The sequence below is a fragment of the Aphanomyces astaci genome (genome assembly GCF_000520075.1).
Source record: "Aphanomyces astaci strain APO3 unplaced genomic scaffold supercont1.36, whole genome shotgun sequence".
NCBI lineage: Eukaryota > Oomycota > Saprolegniomycetes > Saprolegniales > Verrucalvaceae > Aphanomyces > Aphanomyces astaci.
This window is the reverse complement of record NW_009798299.1, coordinates 56,675-75,735: the sequence shown is the minus strand read 5'-3', so window position 1 is coordinate 75,735 and position 19,061 is coordinate 56,675. Positions and strand designations below refer to the sequence as shown.

At 43.8% G+C, this 19,061-nt stretch overlaps 5 protein-coding genes across 6 annotated transcripts; 3 read left to right on the top strand and 2 right to left on the bottom strand.

The window, feature by feature from the left end:
* Positions 1–533: 533 nt before the first annotated feature.
* Positions 534–1,483, bottom strand: H257_11797 (hypothetical protein). Its single transcript, XM_009838829.1, has 2 exons — positions 1,297–1,483; positions 534–1,235 (listed from the first exon to the last, which is right to left on the bottom strand). Exons 1-2 carry the CDS (start codon positions 1,423–1,425, stop codon positions 654–656), a joined length of 711 nt encoding a protein of 236 aa, XP_009837131.1. The 5' UTR covers positions 1,426–1,483; the 3' UTR covers positions 534–653.
* A 485-nt stretch (positions 1,484–1,968) lies between these two features.
* On the bottom strand, positions 1,969–3,539 carry H257_11796 (hypothetical protein). Its single transcript, XM_009838828.1, has 5 exons — positions 3,084–3,539; positions 2,841–3,000; positions 2,612–2,777; positions 2,359–2,491; positions 1,969–2,291 (listed from the first exon to the last, which is right to left on the bottom strand). Exons 1-5 carry the CDS (start codon positions 3,491–3,493, stop codon positions 2,111–2,113), a joined length of 1,050 nt encoding a protein of 349 aa, XP_009837130.1. The 5' UTR covers positions 3,494–3,539; the 3' UTR covers positions 1,969–2,110.
* A 1,087-nt stretch (positions 3,540–4,626) lies between these two features.
* H257_11795 (hypothetical protein) lies at positions 4,627–6,668 on the top strand. Its single transcript, XM_009838827.1, has 6 exons — positions 4,627–4,915; positions 4,978–5,113; positions 5,172–5,290; positions 5,363–5,489; positions 5,561–5,707; positions 6,316–6,668. Exons 1-6 carry the CDS (start codon positions 4,677–4,679, stop codon positions 6,571–6,573), a joined length of 1,026 nt encoding a protein of 341 aa, XP_009837129.1. The 5' UTR covers positions 4,627–4,676; the 3' UTR covers positions 6,574–6,668.
* A 491-nt stretch (positions 6,669–7,159) lies between these two features.
* On the top strand, positions 7,160–15,521 carry H257_11794. Of its 2 annotated transcripts, XM_009838826.1 has the most exons (15): positions 7,160–7,342; positions 7,387–7,730; positions 8,240–8,283; positions 8,817–8,990; positions 9,935–10,112; positions 10,926–11,069; positions 11,232–11,315; positions 11,420–11,506; positions 11,748–11,921; positions 11,975–12,097; positions 12,944–13,126; positions 13,587–13,741; positions 13,841–13,934; positions 14,448–14,619; positions 15,206–15,521. In XM_009838826.1, exons 1-15 carry the CDS (start codon positions 7,180–7,182, stop codon positions 15,490–15,492), a joined length of 2,406 nt encoding a protein of 801 aa, XP_009837128.1. In that variant the 5' UTR covers positions 7,160–7,179; the 3' UTR covers positions 15,493–15,521. The 2 variants fall into 2 exon arrangements, with proteins under 2 accessions (XP_009837128.1, XP_009837127.1); XM_009838825.1 differs by lacking the exons at positions 7,160–7,342; positions 7,387–7,730; positions 8,240–8,283 and having other exon boundaries at positions 8,783–8,990.
* Positions 15,522–16,756: 1,235 nt separating this feature from the next.
* H257_11793 (hypothetical protein) lies at positions 16,757–18,777 on the top strand. The gene is made up of 5 exons (XM_009838824.1): positions 16,757–16,851; positions 16,908–17,042; positions 17,093–17,232; positions 17,290–17,407; positions 18,195–18,777. The coding sequence occupies exons 1-5, from the start codon at positions 16,774–16,776 to the stop codon at positions 18,666–18,668; spliced, it is 945 nt and encodes a 314-aa protein (XP_009837126.1). The 5' UTR covers positions 16,757–16,773; the 3' UTR covers positions 18,669–18,777.
* Positions 18,778–19,061: the final 284 nt, after the last annotated feature.

Here is a 19,061-nt window from a genome sequence, read left to right as displayed (position 1 = left end):
GGGAGGGGGTGCAATCGAATCGCGCCGACCAAACCGATCCACAATCGATCTGATTGGTTGAATTTCATTGAGAAGGTTTTGATTGGTTAATAATTTTGAGCTCATATGAAGTAGCCAATCAAATCGATTTAAGTTCCAACGAGAAACCACGCCACAACACGAAATTTCACTCGAAAGCACAATATACGAATTATTCGAATATTTCAACAGAATCCCTGATTTCACCTTTTCTCCCTTGGGATCATAGGAGGGTAATCTGCTCGCACTACGGCCCTAGGGTAATCCGTCGTTAATCTCCATGGGTATTGTGGCGCTGATTTGAGCTTCCTCCATTCTCCCTACTACGCTTCGCATCTCTGCTACGTTGTACCAGTATTGTGAATTCGCTATAAACTTTCAAATCAATACTGATTCACGCTTGAGTTCTGATTGGTTGAATATACTTCTTCTTTTTTTTAAGAGCCAATAAAATCTACTCAAAATTGGATTAGCCAATAGCGTCGATTCGATTCGACGGGGGCCTGGAAGTTTGTACCGAATCCACAATAATATGTTCAATGAATCTCCTGCAGCAATGACAACTCATATGTATAGCAACAGGGAGTAGGGGGCGTCTTAACGTGAGTTGTATAGTTTTGACTGCGAACAATACTCTACCATGGTACAATAGATCCGTCAATGTCGTAGAACTTGCCATTGTCCGCGGCGGTGACTCTGGCGAGAATGTCCACCATCTTGGCGACGCTTTGGTCTGCAGTGTACTTGCCCTTGTGGCCAGACAAGTCGGTCTTGACAAACCCTGGGTGTAGCAACACACACACCAGTCCCTTTGCCTTGACGTCCAGCGATAGGGTTCTTGTGAGGCTGTTCAACGCCGTCTTCGAAGTCCGGTAGCCGTACAGACCCGGGAATGAGCCAGCCTCGCCTGACAACCCAAGGCTAGCGAGGCGAGCTGACAACTGCGCCACCACCGCCACATTGGATTGCTTGACGGCTAGCTCCAGGTTGGGCAAGAACGCCCGGGACACGAGCCACGGGCCGACCGCGTTCACTTCATATTGTCGCATCAAATTGGCCTTTGTCGCAGATTTTAACGTGTCGGGTGTGAATACGCCTGCGTTGTTGATGACCAGGTGGATTGGAGTGGATGCACCCACGGATTGCGCCGCCTCTTTGACAGAGTCTTCCGACGCAACGTCCAACGACACCAACGATTCCACTCCCAGATCGAGCAGCTGCAATTTCAATCATTAGTCGTTGGATACATAAGGACCACGACGAGCGGGCTATGAGTACCTCTGCCGACGGCGTGCGCGCTCCCGCGACTACATGCCACCCCTTGGCAGTAAAATGTTTGGCGAAGGCCAGACCAATGCCTCGACCGGCTCCAGTGATCAATACGCGCTTGGGAATGGTGCTGCTCATAGCGCTCAAAGTAGTACTAGTAAGGTAATAAGTGAAAACATTCGAAGCCCAACTTGGCAAGTTGGACTTCGTGGACGATCGTTGGCATCCTATTTCGGTCAAGGAAATCTGCGATGCCATTGGGTGAAACAAGCCAATCAGATTCGCCCACTAGGTATCGAGGGGATTTCCACGGAAGTCCATGTTTGAAATGGAGTCATACACTGTTAGCAAGAAATAAATACAGCCAAATCAAACGGGACACAGTGGACTAAAGTCGAAAGAACTCGAACTTGGCCTTGTACTAACCTTAAACGGAGTTCTACTGGTAGCAACCCCCCTCTGGTGGACTTTATTGCTCAGATGAACTTGGCCTTGTACTAACCTTAAACGGAGTTCTACTGGTAGCAACCCCCCTCTGGTGGACTTTATTGCTCAGATTTATAAGGGGATAACGCTGCAGTAAGCGATCGGGTCATCCCGAACATAGTATGTATTGCTCCCACCCGCCGGTCATATCGGGGTCTGACTAAATCCAAATATACTAGTTAGGTATATAAACCTGACAGCTCTAATTTTTTTAATTGGTTTTATTTTTTTCTCCAAACTTGTATGTACTACATGTATTTGCTCTGCATTATATGGATATATATATACACAGGCTTGGCCACGAACTTGCCACGTCATCAGCCCCATACACCCCGCCTTAAGTCAGGTCAAACGACACATCTTCTTCTTGTTCGTGAGCTGGTTTTTGTGCTGGAACCATCTCTGGATGCAATTTTTCAAGCAGCTCTTCGTGCTGCTGATGGGAAGTTTGAGGCACTGGCAACGTAACAGGAGGACTGGCAACAGCTGGAGCCGGTTTCAAAGCAACAGGGTTGTTGCTATCCCCACGCATAAGCTCCATTATATATATATATATATGAATATCGCAAAAATACAATAGTGTACCGAGGTTGAGGCATCGCAGGACGACTTTTGTTTGTGCTATACATGGTCAATGTCCGCGCGAGGCGTCCGATGGGGGTGTCCAAGTATTGCCAATGGGGCTTTTTGAGCACCACCTTGAGCTGTTCTTCGTCGCCTAATCAGATATATAAATATTTATAAATATATCATTCGTCTTGATCTGTCGATATATATATATATATTCCTTTTGGAGACACGCAGTCTATTCAAAATTCAACACAAACATATTTGATACCTCGCTTGAACGCGCCAATCAAATCTTCACTGAGCGCACATTCGTCCGTGTGGAGGTACCCGTCGTCCTGGAGGTGCCGCATGTAGGCTTGGTCCGCGGCCACAACGTCCGGCTTGGCTAGATGGAGGACCACAATGCTTACAAACGCCTTGTACATGTTTTCTTTCTAAAAAGAAGAAAAATGAGTGGCCACGAGCGCTCGGCGAGTTGCATCAATTCATGACGCCACCTGGTCGATGGCTTGGAACAGCAGGATTTGCTTGGCGTAGTTGGCCACCACGTCGTCGTACGCTTTGCGTTTGAGAAAGAAGCTCGCGGACTTTCGGAACACATCGACGGCAAAGTGCGGCTTGTCCTGGGCCTCCATGAGATCGCACGCTTCCAAGTACCTAGTACGGGAATATCATCGTGTTGTTGTACCAATGAGAGCTGTTCCTGTGAACGAGTGTAGCGATGACGTGTATGGACGTACATCTTCTCGACGTCGGTATACCCCACCTCTTCGAGTGCCGCCGCGCCCTTGAGCAACATCTCGGCGGCCTTGCCCAATTCGCCCGTCTCGCCGTAGTACGCGGCCGCAGTTTGGTAATACTCCTTGGCCGCCCCGGGCTGTTTCGGGGCATACTGCAGATGCAGCTTGGCGGCTGTCTCCATGTGCATCGCTGCACGAAACGTCGCCTGGTTCTTGTGCTGGATCTCAGCCAGGCGGACGTACGTCGACGACGCGCGGGCAAAGTCCTGGCCGGCGCGGAACCCTTCAGCAGCTTTCTCCAAGTAGGGCGTCGCACTCATATAGTCAGCGCTCCACCGGAACATGGTCGTCTTCAGATGCTTCTCGGCCTTGTGCAGGTTCTCCTCTGCCTCGCGGAGCTTCGCTGTCATGATGCTGCGTTGTTGGATTTGATGCAAATCGGAATCCTGTAGAAACGAGGGGCGTTTTTTTTTGCTCGGAATTTCGGAAAAAAAACTACTTCCAAGTATTATTAATAATACTACAACTGTACTAACTGTAAAATACTAGGTAGTACTTGAAATAGTACGTATTAATATTAATATTGATAGTATTAATAATTCCCTGCTAGCACAAAATATACCTCCAAAACGGAATACTATTGGTACCAACATTACTATTATACTAGTACTACGTATTAATAGTATTAATGCGTAGTACCACACCATTTTTCGATTAAGTTCAGGTTATTTCCGGTATATTTCGTCCGACGCGCAACTGATTCACACAATGTGCGTTATGTTCGCCAACCATTCAATATATTTCGTCTAGTCCCTACTTCGTCTCATTATAGTTCGACTAATGTCCGGTATATGTCACGCCCAGGCGGTATATTTCACATGTTGTTCAATATATTTCAAATGATGTTCTATCTAAGTATTTCGATTTGCGAAGCAAATCAAGTAAATCGGTAAGTGGTGGATACTTGTCTAAATCATAGATATTGTGCTTTCGAGCTAAATTTGGTATTTTCGGTAGATTCGACGAACGACGTCAAATCCACCTGAAATCGTCGAGCGTCATTTTACTTGAAAACTAAATATACTCACTGTGACTCCTGTCCGATACAATGTTGAACTCTTTGTGAAATGGCTAAGCTTGGCAATGCACCGGATGCAACTGCAATTTGATTGATCGAAATGTATTTTTCGAAAATTTCATTGGCTACTTCGTCGATTACTGCGTCGATTTATCGAAATAACGTTAGATGGAACATCATTTGAAATATATTGAACAACGTGTGAAATTTACCGCCTGGGGGGTGAGATATACCGGACATTAGTCGAAATATAATGAGACGAAGTAGGGACTAGACGAAATATATTGAATGGTTGGCGAACATAACGCACATCTCGTGAATCAGTTGTGCGCCTGACGAATTATACTGAAAATAACCTGAACGTAAACGAAAAATGGTATACTGTAGATATGCAGGGGCTCGTTGAAACGGCGAGCTTTTCCGATCAACAATACCCCCCCCGTCTTTGCCCTCAACAGTGTTTATTTTTAGCCTGGTGGAGCACTTCGCCGCGCGCTTTTCTCGTCGCGATAAACATGCCTCGGGTGACCAACTTTGTGGACGACATTGAAGGGTCCAAACCATGCATGAAGCCATACGTGTACTTCCACAAGCCCCCCACGGTGTCGGTCGACGGCAGCACCAGCAAGCGGCTGCATCCAGGCATATGGAACAAGGGTGAGAACCCCCAGTTCATGCAGTTGCCTATTGAAGGGTCGTCTCCGTCGCACACTGGGTTTACGACCAACCGCATTGTGAACCCCCTGACCCCATCGTATGATCCTATCATCCAATTGACTCGCTTTTTTTGTCAACGCAGTTCGTTCTTTGTCATAGGTATAAACTGCCACATTGTGAGCCCGCACCACTGATCTACCCCAAGTTCCTTCGGGATAGCTATCAAACCGCCGACATTGACGGCACCCGAGCGGCTCCCCGGCATACCCTTCCCCCCCGAGACACGATGAACTTGGTATATATATATACATGCATTCGTGAATATATCTAGATTATGTACTATGTCTGGGTAGAACGATATTGCTGGGGCCACCGCCGCGTGGAGGCCGCGTGGTGTGAAAACGTCCAAGCAAAAGGATAACATGCAAGTCGCAGACATCATTCACGCGGGCTTCAAGTCCCAACGCGTCACGTACGACAACGAACATCCAGCCATCTATCCATCTATTGTTGGCCAAGAAATGTTCATGGAAACTTGATGTAGGGATGCGCTGCGTCCCGTGCATGTAGTGAACGGCTTTCGGTCGGCAGACGACCCCCTGTCGTTTCCAAGGGCCCCGTACGAAGCTACCAAACATCCGTTTTACCCCCTCGAGACCCACGACATTCAGGTACCAACCACTCGTATCCACTAGGTAGTTAAGTAATTTGCACTCAATGTTACAATTATGATAAACCGTAGGGTGCTAACCCCGCAGACAGTTTGAAGGGGATTGTGGGAAATATTCCCCACGTGAAACGACGTCATTTTCGATCCACCAACAACGTCCAGGACATTCGAGGGGCGCAGGCTAACACAGTGCACCACAGCATCGTGAGCAATCGACACGTGCGTCCTTATATTGTGCATTTCACCTAAATTTGGACTTGTAAATCGTGTCACCAAACGGAATTTAAACCAATTTAAGCTTGTACAAACTAAATATATCATACACATATTAGTATATATGTGAGTTTGTCCGATGCTAGGGTCGAATCAAACGGTTGAATTGGCATAAATTCGACAGGACGTGATTTGATTGGCTTTGGTCGTTCTTTAATCCATTTTCTTACGACATTCGATTTTGCTGAGGGCTTCAGTTTCAAATCGACTTGACAATATATAATATATACGTGTATATACAGACTATGCATAAATAAATATTCATATATTTCCGGTTGACTCTGATGAGTTTTTGTCATGGAATATGCGAACGTTTGACACGACAAACCTGTTGATGGGTTGACCAGCACACGTAATGACAAAGCCTACTTAGTGCCCAAACCTTCTGCCAATGCATATGTGCTGCCGATACATACATTCATCTTGTCACTCGCTCCAAGTATCGAATACAGTTTAGTTATACAGTTATATATATATACCGGTATCTATATTCGAATGCGGTATCAATGGCAAGGCATTTAACCGCAATGTATGTATGTTATTTTTCGCGGTAGGTTGATCCAATTTTTCCTGCGTACACTGACTTGGACGGCGACTCGCTGGAAACGGGGCTCCCAGTACCGAAAAATGTGCAATTCCCAGACGTGGCGCCCCGCGTGTCAGAGCGGAAGTCGAACAACGTGTCGACGATTCAACTTGGCATGAAACTCCCAAAGGACCAACGAAAGCCGCCCTCCACTGCTGTTGGAGTCGGCGCCAAGCACCAGGCCGCTCGGAAAGCCGACATCGAGGCCGTCAGAGGGCTCAAATAGGTTCATTTTTAGGAGAACGTTATCAGACATCATACGTATAGGCATGTATGCACGACGACGTTTACCTCGAGTGTGTGTTGGAGGTCTGTAAGTCCACTCTACTATGACTACTGAAGGAACTACGGTACTGTAGAACACATTCAAATAACGCTGTTGAACTTCGTGCCGCTATAACAACGTGACATACAGTGCTAGTACAACAATACAGTCGTCCCACCCATGAAGTACATATAGTAGTATACGATGTAGCACACGGCACTTGCTAATCCATGGGTTAATGCTAAGGTCTAAAGTTAATGTCAGTGCATTATCAGCCAGCGTTAAAAACTATGAATCCAAAGCTATATTACTGTCATGTAATGTTATCACTACCAATCAGTGATGTTTACTCCAAATTCGAGGAATCTGATTGGATATAACTCGAACCGTTCGGAAGATTGATGCCGTTCGGAAGGTTCATGCTGTTCAGAAGGTTCATTCATGCACTATTAATAGCTTACTCGATTTTCGGTGTTTGGACTTCTATTTTAATTTCGTGACTTGTAACCGGTGGGTATCCCGATGTTATCCGGATAATTTGATCGAACCGGTTTCAGCAAGATCCAAATGACACCGCCGACGCTCGCCGCTCGCCTCGAGCAAGAAGCTCGGGACCCGATCGAAGTGCTTCGTGTGCGGCTCAAGGATGTGTCTGAGACGTCCGTGCTGAACACGCAGCAACTGCTCGAGATCAAGTCGGACTACCTGCATCGCGCAGAGTCCACCAAAGGTACGCACGGCCCGTTCCTCGTCCTAGCCAATCTATGGATGTAGGCCAGCTGGATGGGTTTGTTCAAGCCCAGATTGACGAAATCGAACGTGCGTCCATGCTGTTGTCGTTTGACGCGAGCGTGGCCAAGGTCTCGCTGTCGCTCCGCAACATGGGCACGAGCTGCAACCGCATGCGCGAAGAACTCGGGGATGAAGGCGTGGCGTCCGAAGTCAGCATCGCGCGGCGCAACCTCAAGGACCTGCACACGCAAATGCAGTTCTACGAAGACCTTCCTGCCAAACTCGCCGAGATGGAGCACACCCTCCAAGCCAACCTCGGCGAACTCGTGTCGGTGTTTGGCAAGTTTCTTGTCATGGACGACTGGCGCCAGAAAATGCTCTTGCAGGTATTCTCCCCTTTCCTTGCCAAACGGGTCTAATTGTACACCTTTGAACTATATATACTCATTTCCCATCGAACGGATCCATTCGAAGCCATTTCATGACAGTTATTCAGTTATATTTCCTCAAGATATTGACCTCTGTTCGATCATGTCGCCAACACTCTGTGTGGTGTGTATTGTGCTTTCGAGTGAAAATTCATTGTGTTGTGGTTTCTCGTTGGAATTTAAATCGATTTGATTGGCTACTTCAGAAGAGCTCAACATTATTAGCCAATCAAAACCTTCTCAATGAAATTCAACAACCAATCAGATCGATTGTGGATCGGTTTGGTCGGCGCGATTCGATTGCACCCCCTCCCCAAATTTGTATATATCAAATCGACAATATCTCTATTTCTTTTCTAGCCATAGCCTCTATGTTTACGGAATGTGAATCTCGCATTCTGACGCCAAAGTCTCCATATTTTTCTATGTCGTTGCATACATTCTCACCGGCTATGCTTCGTAATTAGCTTTATATGGCCTCCAAAGACAATCAAGACGATACACTCAACAGGTATCTATTTATCTATCTATCGTCGTACCTTGACACACGTGATAGAATAACTTATCCTATTGATATTGTACTTTCGAGTGAAATTTCATTGTGTTGTGGCATGGTATCTCGTTGGAATTTAAATCGATTTGGTTGGCTACCTAAGATGAGCTCAAAATTATTAGCTAATCAAAACCTTCTCAATGAAATTCAACAACCAATCATATCGATTGTGGATCGGTTTGGTCGGCGCGATTCGATTGCACCCCCTCCCCAAATTTGTATCAAATCGACAATATTTTGTGACCTTTTCGCCAAATCTATCGATCGATTTTCCTTGTAAAGATCGTCCAGTAACGTCATCACACTAATTTCAGTCACACACACTCGAATCATTGATGTTTCATTGGTCGAAAAACAGTGGGATGATTTGATTGGCTACTTGATTCTTGATCTGGGTTTTGATTGGTCGATCGATTGTCGTGATTTGACCAAATTCAATACTTTGTAATCAACTTGACTTGATATTGTCCTTGGTTCACACACACTTGTAGCAAGCATGTGTCGAAAGCGTTGGCGGCGATTCTGCCGCGCCTGAATGACATTGACCACATCGGCAATCGAATCCTCGATGGAACGTGGAGCATTGTGATCAACTGCATTGAAATGGTGCAATTCGATCGAAAACGGCTCATCGATGCGTTTCAAATCGTCGACCATTTGGAAAAGTATGTCGGGTGTCAAAACAAATTATATATATGGGAGTGTAACTACTGCTACATGTCGTGTAGGTAGTATATGTTTTGATTCGACATGTGATGGACTGAAATATGCAGAGTTTGTGTGGTTGGAATTGTCATGGTAGTAATGGGTTTAGTGTTAATGTAGTACGAACTATTAATAGCGTTTTCATAGTTGAAGATTATTGCTCGTCGTTTTAGTGTGACACGGGTGGTAGTCGATTGCATTTTGAATTAAAGCATGAAAGAGCTCTGTGTCGTTCAAGGATGGACTAATAATTGTAGTTATTTATGCGCTGTTTGATGCATTTTGCATATAGTGAATGTTTAATAAAAACACTTCCAAACCTTGTGTTTGCAACATATCTCTACATGTGTCGACCCTATGCACACATGAACATACATTCGATCGATCGTTTGATTGAAGGATATATGAAAGATCAATCGTTGAATTTTGATTCGAGAGTACTAGTACATTGAATTATAGAATTATATGGACTTTCTTTACCCAAAATTTGGACTTTTGTGCTTTTTTATTTGCCAAATCCATCGATCGATTCTTTGACTTTTGTATGTAAAGAGCGTCCAGTATCACACTAATTTCAGTCACACGCGAATTCGGTGTTGAAATGGTCGAAGAGTGAGTTTGATTGGCTACTTGATTCGTGATCTGGGTTTTGATTGGTCGACCTTTGATTGTCTGCCTGCGATTTGGTGATTCTGCTCATTCGAATGAGCACCCAAACACTCCAATTTTGAATATATCGACTAGATGGCAATATATTATCACGTTTGGTAATTGCATTGTCCACTGCAAACTCATATGTGTACAGTATACTTCGAAGTACCAGCTACACACATACTAATATACTAAAATAAGTGATAAAAAATAATTACTATTCTCACTCTAACTCGTGTTTTGAATACTGCAGACGTAAGCGCAAACGAGTAGATATGAAGAAATTGTACTTGGACAATTCTCTCCAACCGATTAACGAAGCCAGCTCGGCTCCGTCCATGTTCCAAAAGTGTCGAGATCATCTGCAAACGTCTCTCCAAGCCAGAGTCGCAGACTTGTTTGTGTATCCGCCTGACCAAGACTTTGCCCAGGTACTAACTAGTATTACTAGTAGTAGTAGGACATACTAGAGACACTGTCGGATATACTCGGCATTGTATTGGTGCCTGGAATATATATGTACACATAGTAGGATGGTGGTGGTGGTCTTGGGTGTAAAAAATAGACGGATGTTGTTTGGATTCGTTTGCATGCAATATTTGAATCGATTTGAAACTGTTGTTCTGCACACACACATATATATATAACGTAGATTTCCAATTTAAGAGACATGGGACAATTTAAGGGACATCGGATTCAGCCAATCACCCACCTTGAAATTTGTGTAGAAATACCTCTTTAAATAAATGTTCTTCATGATCCCATGTGTTTTATATAAATCAATTAACCAATTGGCTCTATAAATACATAACCTGTTGAGGTTGCATATGTACCTGACAGAATATTATACCCTAACCACGAAAAATATATGCATGGATCAGTACTACGATCAAGCTTAAAATATGTCTCTTAAATTGTCCCCTACTTTTGAGGTGTTTCTGCTTAGAAAATGGGACATTAGAACATGATAGATACTATGAAAATAGATGTTTCAGTGCAATTATCAGTTTTCAGAGTCGAAACCCATTCCTCAGTGCCGAGCTGCTTCCATTTCCCGGCAGTGACTCCAAAATATGTCTCTTAAATTGGAAATCTACGTTATATAATTATTATTAGTAGTAGTATGCAGAAATGTACGAATTCGAATTGAAAACACATACGGTTGACTACAGTACTCCTTCTGGAGGAAACGAATAATTGCCGTCGTGCTCTGCTTCAAATATATATGAGGGCGTAATGAATAGGCATTCAATGGCATGTTGAATAATGCATCCAACCTGTTGCTTGACTTGGAATACGTCGAACGTGACGTGGCGCCGTGCTTTCCGCCGTCCATCGACGCCGTCCAAGTGTTTGTCACGAGCTACAACTCGGCTTTGGAGGTGCAGGTACTACTAGCGTTAGAATATATATATTTTTATAAATATAGTTTATCGTTGTATCCTTCAATATATATATTTTTATAAATATAGTTTATCGTTGTATCCTTCATTATATATATATTTATAAATATTCCGTAATATACACGTATGAATCGTGCATAAATGTAGTTTGCTCAAATATGCGGAAAAGCCGAGCTAGGCGTCGCTCAAAAGCTGCAGTTGGTGCAGTGGCTCGATTATTACAACACCCAAGTACGTGGAACAAAACGGCATTGATTTGAAAATAAATAAATATAATTCATTACAAATATATATATATATATATATATATATATATTTTCGTGTTTCTACGTTAGGTTGGCAAATATCGATCCGGCACCGTGTCGGACGTGTTGGACCAAACCGCGAATTTAGTCATGCGGTTGTACTTGGACGGGATTCAGGTACTAGTCTTGCTATGGATCAAATATATATATATATATATATTCACGGGTTCTTCAAACTATATATATTGACAGGTTCTTCAAGTATAAGAATGTTACTAGGACCAAATTCACAGTCATGATATGAATCAATAGTACTTCGTATATACTAGTATGGTTAATAGTATATATGGATCAATACTATATATATATTGACGCTTAATGGACGGACGGTTCAAACTATACAAATATATATGTTTAGGATCAAATCCACACGTGGGTAACCAACATTTACAACCGCGACGAAGAGGCGGTGGTGGGGCCGTCGGGGGAATTGCATTCAACACGCCCGAATGATATCATGAACATCCTGTCGTCGCAGATCACGATCGCACAAGAGTGGCTCAGCGGCGGGCTCTTGGCTCGCGTCGTGCTGGTTCGTTGCTCCAGTCGTTGCTGTAGAACTGATGGCGTACGTACGTCTGGTAGACATGTCTGACGGCGCTCATGGACCAATTGAAAGCGCGGGCGCTTCGGTTTGCGTCTACCCTCACCACGACCACCGACATCGAAGCGTTGTGTTCGTTTATCAACGACACGGATGTGCTGCAGGTAAATATATAAAACCCTTTTATAATTGTGGGTTGTGACAAAATGGCATTTGTTTGTGGGTGTCTTATGGATACACGCAATACCATATATATATATATAGAGAGAGAGAGAGTTTGGTTTGTTATTGGGAGTTCGTTCTGGGGACGTGAATGCAGTATTACTGTATTGCACTTGGTTTATGTTCCATGATAGACCCAACGTGTCTGTCCTATGCGTTTATATGCGCTTTTTCGGAATATTATTTGGTGGCTTGACAGCAATGACGTGTTGGATAGACACACGAATGTATGGCAACGTGTTTTGGTTTCACGGTAGTACTACTACTAGTAGTACCTTGTGTACACTACTACTAGTACATACCACCCTGGGGTGCTTGGATCGTAATGCAAATGGAGTGCCATAGTACTATTCCGTTAATTTTTGGTCTAGTATGGGTTCGTGTTAGGAGATTCTACTTGTGTCTGTGGCTTGGTTGACAAAGTTCTAGGACATCGATATTGTCAACTCGATTCGAAATTAACTGGAGCCCTTAGCAGAATAGTCGAATGTCTCACGAGATAGAATTGCCTAAGCGAATCAAATCACGTTGTGTGGAATTTCTGCCAATCCAATGATTTGATTATTGGGCCCAGTCCCTCCGCAGCACTGGGCAAAACCACATTTATAGCCTTATCTTTGTATTGGTTGTTTGTTCATCAAGCTTCCATGAGATTAACTGGCTTCGATTGCTAACATTATTTGGCGAAATCACAAGTCCGAATTTGGATATGACATATGCACAATAATATATCGAGATCACTCATTGCCACGTGTATACCGTGATGGTCTAAAAAATGTGTGAACTAGTCCAAATGCATGGAATTAATCGACACGATTCAATTTCCCAGCTCGGCCAACCAAATCGAGGAAGTCGCCCAGCTCACGGCGGGCCTTGGCGATACCCTCAACACGACGTCCGCCGATATTGTCGCCCTTGCTGTGCATGCGTGCGGTCTGATTGTGCACAAAATATTTGATGAAATCGAAGCAGTACGTAAAAAACACATATTGAACCAAAGATCGGTCAACTTTCTATATATCATGGACGGCCAGCGTCATGGAAACATGAATTGTGTGAGAAATCTCACTGTCTCTGTATATATATATATATATATCATGCATAGATTTGGCGTAAGGAGTATCGCTGGGCAGTATCTTGTCGTTTCGAGTAGAAATTTGGAGTCTTTGAATAATCGGCAGAAATCAACACTCTCATATAGAAAGAACGAATACAAGTGCATGTAGCACCCTGCAGTGAATAAAATCATAGGTGTTTCGTATACCCTAAACATTTGGTATACATCATTGTGTGCTTGGTGAGAGAGACGTCCATGGCAAGGCTAAAGTGGTTCGTTGCTTGATTGAAACGTTTGGAGTGGTTTGATTGGTCGATTGGAACGTTTGGAGTGGTTTGATTGGTCGATGGATTCTCTTTTAATGATATGTGTAGGACACGACAGGCCACTGGTTTGGGAAAAAGTGGGACGATCAGGACCCCGTGGTCGAGAATTTGCTTGTGACGCTGGAGGATTTTTTCAAAGATCTGCAGGCGTGGATCAGCAGTTCGTTTTTTTATGCCAAGGTGGTGCGCCACGCATTGGACCGGTTAGTAAAGGAAGCGAGGAATGATGAGTTTGTCCTATGTTTCTGAGCAACGCTATGGCCAACTTAAATTGGTCTAACGGGTGGAGAATTGTTTTGTAGTTGTGTGGATGAATACACCAACCGATTTGTGGCTCGCACGGCTGTGTTGTCTAACGTTGAACTGGCCTACCGTGTGATGGACCAAGACGTCAAGGTATATATATATATAGTGTGCTTCAAATTATATATATATATATATATATAGTGTGCTTCAAGGTATATATATATATATAGTGTGCTTCAAGGTATATATATATGTATAGTGTGCTTCAAGGTATATATATATGTATAGTGTGCTTCAAGGTATATATATATATATACCTTGAATGAACGTTTGGATTGGCAGAAATTATTCGACAGATCGTGATTTGATTGGCTTTGGCGATTGGTCTTGAATCCATTCTCTAAAGACAGCCCATTCTGTGGAGGGCTCCAGTTTCGAATCGATTTGACATTATATATAAGGGATAGATAGCATGATACGATCAGGTATAATATTGGAATATAATGACTATGCTTGACATAGATATATATATAATTCGACGGATTCTTATGGTGATATATACCGTGGATATATATGGGTAGCATGTGCATGGGTTTTTCATGAAATTCATATATATGGGTAGCATGTGCATGGGTTTTTCATGAAATTCATATATATGGGTAGCATGTGCATGGGTTTTTCATGAAATTCGAGTCGGAATTGCGCCGAAGTGGCCTGCGTACAGCCGACGACTTGACCAAACACTTGGAGCCGATGAGTATGCTCGGTGCACTGGTGAGTCGCAGAATGACATTGGACGACCTCGCGCGCGACTTGTACGACCTCGACCAACAAGGTAGTACAACCAACACATGTCGTTTGTATGTGGTACAAATCATCCATATCCACCAGCCATCCTTGTACTATCGGCCAAATATAAGAATCCTATTATTACGAGCTGACAAATAGTGTGCGACAGATATATATGGATGTCATACTTCGATGTATTTTTTGCCAAAAACTTCACTAATAATTGCATTGTTTTGCCCACGATGGAATGTCCATTGTATATTTTTGGATACACAGTCCAGCACACCGTTTCCAACGATATCATAATCGTCGACACATTAAGTTACTCCAATTTAACCTTGTAAAAAGTATAGTATACAAAGATAAGTGTACATACCGTAATTAGGCTTTGCCCAATAATGCCGAGGGACTGGGCCGAGTTAAACGTATGGATTGGCAGAATATATTTACCAGAACGTGCTTTGATTGGCTTAGACAATTCTTGAATCCATTCTCGAAAGATATTGGGCGAGACCTCGAGTGATTTCGAATCGATGTGACAATATATATATATGAGCTTACGATTGTGTGAAAAGTAGTACATATTGTTTGTCGGATGTTGGTTGTTTGATTTGCAAGTGTTGTGTGGCCAGGATTGATGGATGACGCCAGTGTGAAACGCTCCAAGTTGCTCAAAGATCTGATGGTGGCCACGAAACGCCTCGTGCCTGCATTGTCGTCGTCGTCGCAGGGAACGATGTCACAGGGCGGCAAGGCCACCACCACGAAACAGACGAAGCCGAAGAAAGCCACGTTCTTCAAGAAAGCCAAAGACAAGGCAGACGACAAGGCACAACCCATCACGACGACGACGGACGTCGCCGCCACTGGCGACTTTGAAGTGAAAACCACGAGCTTGGATGCATTTTTAAGCCATTAAACTAATATACTGTGCTACGTTTACCGCGACGACGAATGGTCTGGGAGAAATCAAATCATCCTCTTGTAATAAACTGGACGAGGTAGGTACTGTAGGCTTTGTTTGGTCGATAGAACGTTAGTTTTGAACACTAGATGGGGTGTAGACCTGTTGTAGGTGATTATCGAAAGGCGATGGTAATATATTTCAAGACAGACATGAGGGAGGAGGCAGGTGCTTCGAAACGTTGACTAGAGTGTTTCTGTCGTATGAACGCCCCGAAATCTTAGTGTGAGCGTGTTCAGGTCGCAATAATAATTGGGTGAATACAGATTCGATTTGGGCCGGGATTTTAAGCTCCTTCAATAACAATGTATGACATACAACTTGCATATGATTTCAAAACATGGGCATATCTCCGTCCTGCTTGATCATTGTCGAATTCTACGTAGTCCTAAAGGTAGAGAATTCCCTGGTGAACAACCCATAATTACCGTTCTTATGCCCTTGGACAAGGCTTGGAGTCGTTGGAAACCGTTATAGACGCGGAATCTCGATAATTTTGAGTGCCAATTTAAGTCGTATATGTTAACCTTTCTTTTTGGATGTAATTGTGAATAGAAATTCAAAGGTTCACTGTATCATTGGTGCATATTCAAATAACGATCTAGGATTGGTGCATTTTCGTACGACCTAAATTGGCACATACGTCATAAATTGCCACTTTACAGGATACAAATTTAAATATGGAATTGAACTAAACCAATCGATGATTGGTTTAAATTTCTCGATAGTGCCGTTGGATTGGCTAATATAAATTTGCCGAGTTCATTCAATACGTTGGGTCCAAATCTTCTAAAAGTTATAGTGTCTACGGCTAGTGCACTATTCTACAACCTGACATAACGTTTCCATGTACAACCGCGACTGCACTTCTCGCGCCGTGAATTCCATGAAATGTAATACCAGTAGTATATTATAAATAATACTCCGGAGTATTGTGGATTCGGTACGAATTTCCAGACCCCGTCGAATCGAATCTCGCCGCCTAATCGAATCACGAATCGACGCTATTGGCTAATCCATTTTTTAGTGGATTTTATTGGATCTGACAGTAAGGACAAGTATAGTCAGCCAATCAGAACTTCCAGCGTGATTCAATATTGATGCGAATTTCGGAAGTATATAGCGAATTTACAATAATACTTCAAGTAATATTCTTCTTGTTGCAAAGAGCTCCAGGCGAATCCGGATCTTCGTATCCGGATACCGATAGATTTGACTTTTGAAAATCACATCGTCATGGTTGTGGCCGCGGGAATGTTTGCCGTGTCGAGCCGTCCGACGGTGCCCCTGGCGCTTCAAACTGTCGTCCTTCAAGTATCCGCGTGTCCACATCACCTTGAGTTGCGCCCCTCGTGACTATTCAATCGTAGGCTGTCGAACGGGGAGCGAAAGCAGCCAAGACGCTCAAGGAGTTGGCGACCGTCGTGCAAGCCGACTTGGACGACAAGCAAGGCCGTGGCTGGCACGTGGTTGCAGGCAAAGACTTTGCCGTGGACATCCGCTACGTGCGTTCGATTACTCTTTGCATGAATCTTCACTGATAGAGTTGCAATAGCGCAAAGGATGCTGTGCCGTGGTGCACAACGCAACTGCCAGGATCAAACTCGTCGTGTACCGTACGACGGTGGCAACGACGGCTCCGCCTGCGGCAGGATCCATCGTCCTCCCCTCCGCCGTCGCGACCACCGACTCCATGTACGGCCCTCCCCTAACTACACCGCCGATCATCGAGTGACGGTTGTGTCCAAGTAGCAAGGAGACGGTGATGGAGTCCGACATGCTAGCTCCGTTTCAATCAGAAGTGCTTTCCGTGTGTCAACGTCTGGCCGCCACGCCTGACGACTCGGATGTCCTCTGCAGTACGCTCAAGGTAAGCCAGGGAATGGAAAACAATATATATATATATATATATATATATTAAAATTTGACCGGAATGTAAACAATATGAAATCTTTTGTACTGTACGTAGTATGGCATGGGTGGGTGGGTGCATTAAATATATTTCATTGTCTATTTGTTATGTTTTTTAAATGTACACTTATAGTTTGATACACAAGAAAAGATATACTATTGTGCTTTCGAGTGAAATTTCGTGTTGTGGCGTGGTTTCTCGTTGGAATTTAAATCGATTTGATTGGCTACTTCAAAAGAGCTCAAAATGATTAGCCAATCAGAACCTTCTCTATGAAATTCAACCAATCAGATCATCGATTGTGGATCGTTTTGGTCGGCGCGATTCGATTGCACCCCCTCCCCAAATTTGTACTATCAAATCGACAATATTGTTGACGCAATTCATTTTTCGATCTCGAGACAATCAAAACTATTGTTGTACTTGTCCAGCAGCACCTTTCAATCCATTCTTTTGTGTAATATTGTGAATTCGCTATAAACTCCCAAAATTCGCCTGGTTTGACGAATCAATAGTGAATCACGCTGGGAGATTTCTGATTGGTTGACTATACTTGTCCTTCCTGTAAGAGCCAATCAAATCCACTCAAACTTGGATTAGCCAATCGCGTCGATTCGTGATTCGATTCGACGGAAATATGTGCTGAATCCACAACATGTCATATTCAATTGTTTGATCGCCCATTATGTTTTCCCATACCCTGGTTATAATGCCAGTCAATTGGAACCCTCGTTTATGTGCGTAGAATTGGCTGACGCAACAATATGGCCATACGTGGCACGTTGTCGTGTCGACGGGGTCGCGGGACTTGGTGGGCGCGGTGCATGCCAACCCTGGCACGCTCTTGGACGTGGTGTTCGCCAAATCGCTTTCAACCGTGTCGCAGACGAAAAAAACCCCACAGCATCAGCAGCACGTTCGATTTCTCGTGTATCAGCACGGCGGCTTTGAAGCGTCACTGGACCTCATCACACTTCTCCATCGGGTGTGCTTGGTGCTGGCGGCCATGGCGGGCGCACTCTTCCTCTTCTACCGTCTGTCGTACCGTCCAGAATGCATCGAGAACGACACAACCTGCACCGACAGCGACCATGCCAAAGCCATTGCTGGCGACTTTGGCCAATTTGTGGCTACCATTGTCGTTGTTGTGCTGATTGGAACCGCGTCTCTTTTGCGTGTGAGCCGCAACGCCATCCGTCAAAAGGTCAAGCACGTGTAAAGAACCCAGTGGAATTTGGTTTTTCACCCGATTTATTGTTGTCCAATTCAAAGAGGATTATCAAAAAATAAAGATATTACCATGGTGGGTTTTGGCTATGGGTTCCCTCAATTCAATAAGCGGTCACATGTACCATACCATCTTAATAGATTGGATCAGTAGTACTACGTAGTACTAGTAGTAAGTATTAATAGTACGACGTAGTATATGTAGGATGGATACTTCGAAGTCTATACTATCTTCAAAGACAAATCCACGATGAAAACCCATGATTTCGTCTATTTTGCTATAAAATCAACATAAATAGAAGGACGGAAAAAGATATATATATATTTATTTATAATACACACCGGAGTAACTGTTAGTCTCATTCTCGAATCAGAACGAATAATG

Coding starts and splice junctions, on each gene's coding strand:
- H257_11794 (XM_009838826.1), top strand. CDS start 7,180: ATGACACCGCCGACGCTCGCCGCTCGCCTCGAGCAAGAAGCTCGGGAC. Junction 7,731..8,239: donor GCCAGAAAATGCTCTTGCAG/GTATTCTCCCCT, acceptor CTTCGTAATTAG/CTTTATATGGCCTCCAAAGA. Junction 8,284..8,816: donor CAAGACGATACACTCAACAG/GTATCTATTTAT, acceptor ACACACTTGTAG/CAAGCATGTGTCGAAAGCGT.
- H257_11795 (XM_009838827.1), top strand. CDS start 4,677: ATGCCTCGGGTGACCAACTTTGTGGACGACATTGAAGGGTCCAAACCA. Junction 5,114..5,171: donor CCCGAGACACGATGAACTTG/GTATATATATAT, acceptor ATGTCTGGGTAG/AACGATATTGCTGGGGCCAC. Junction 5,708..6,315: donor GCATCGTGAGCAATCGACAC/GTGCGTCCTTAT, acceptor TTTTCGCGGTAG/GTTGATCCAATTTTTCCTGC.
- H257_11793 (XM_009838824.1), top strand. CDS start 16,774: ATGGTTGTGGCCGCGGGAATGTTTGCCGTGTCGAGCCGTCCGACGGTG. Junction 16,852..16,907: donor TTCAAACTGTCGTCCTTCAA/GTATCCGCGTGT, acceptor ATTCAATCGTAG/GCTGTCGAACGGGGAGCGAA. Junction 17,043..17,092: donor TTGCCGTGGACATCCGCTAC/GTGCGTTCGATT, acceptor GAGTTGCAATAG/CGCAAAGGATGCTGTGCCGT.
- H257_11797 (XM_009838829.1), bottom strand. CDS start 1,425: ATGAGCAGCACCATTCCCAAGCGCGTATTGATCACTGGAGCCGGTCGA. Junction 1,236..1,296: donor CGCGCACGCCGTCGGCAGAG/GTACTCATAGCC, acceptor TTGAAATTGCAG/CTGCTCGATCTGGGAGTGGA.
- H257_11796 (XM_009838828.1), bottom strand. CDS start 3,493: ATGACAGCGAAGCTCCGCGAGGCAGAGGAGAACCTGCACAAGGCCGAG. Junction 3,001..3,083: donor TATACCGACGTCGAGAAGAT/GTACGTCCATAC, acceptor TTCCCGTACTAG/GTACTTGGAAGCGTGCGATC. Junction 2,292..2,358: donor CCTGCGATGCCTCAACCTCG/GTACACTATTGT, acceptor GCGTGGGGATAG/CAACAACCCTGTTGCTTTGA.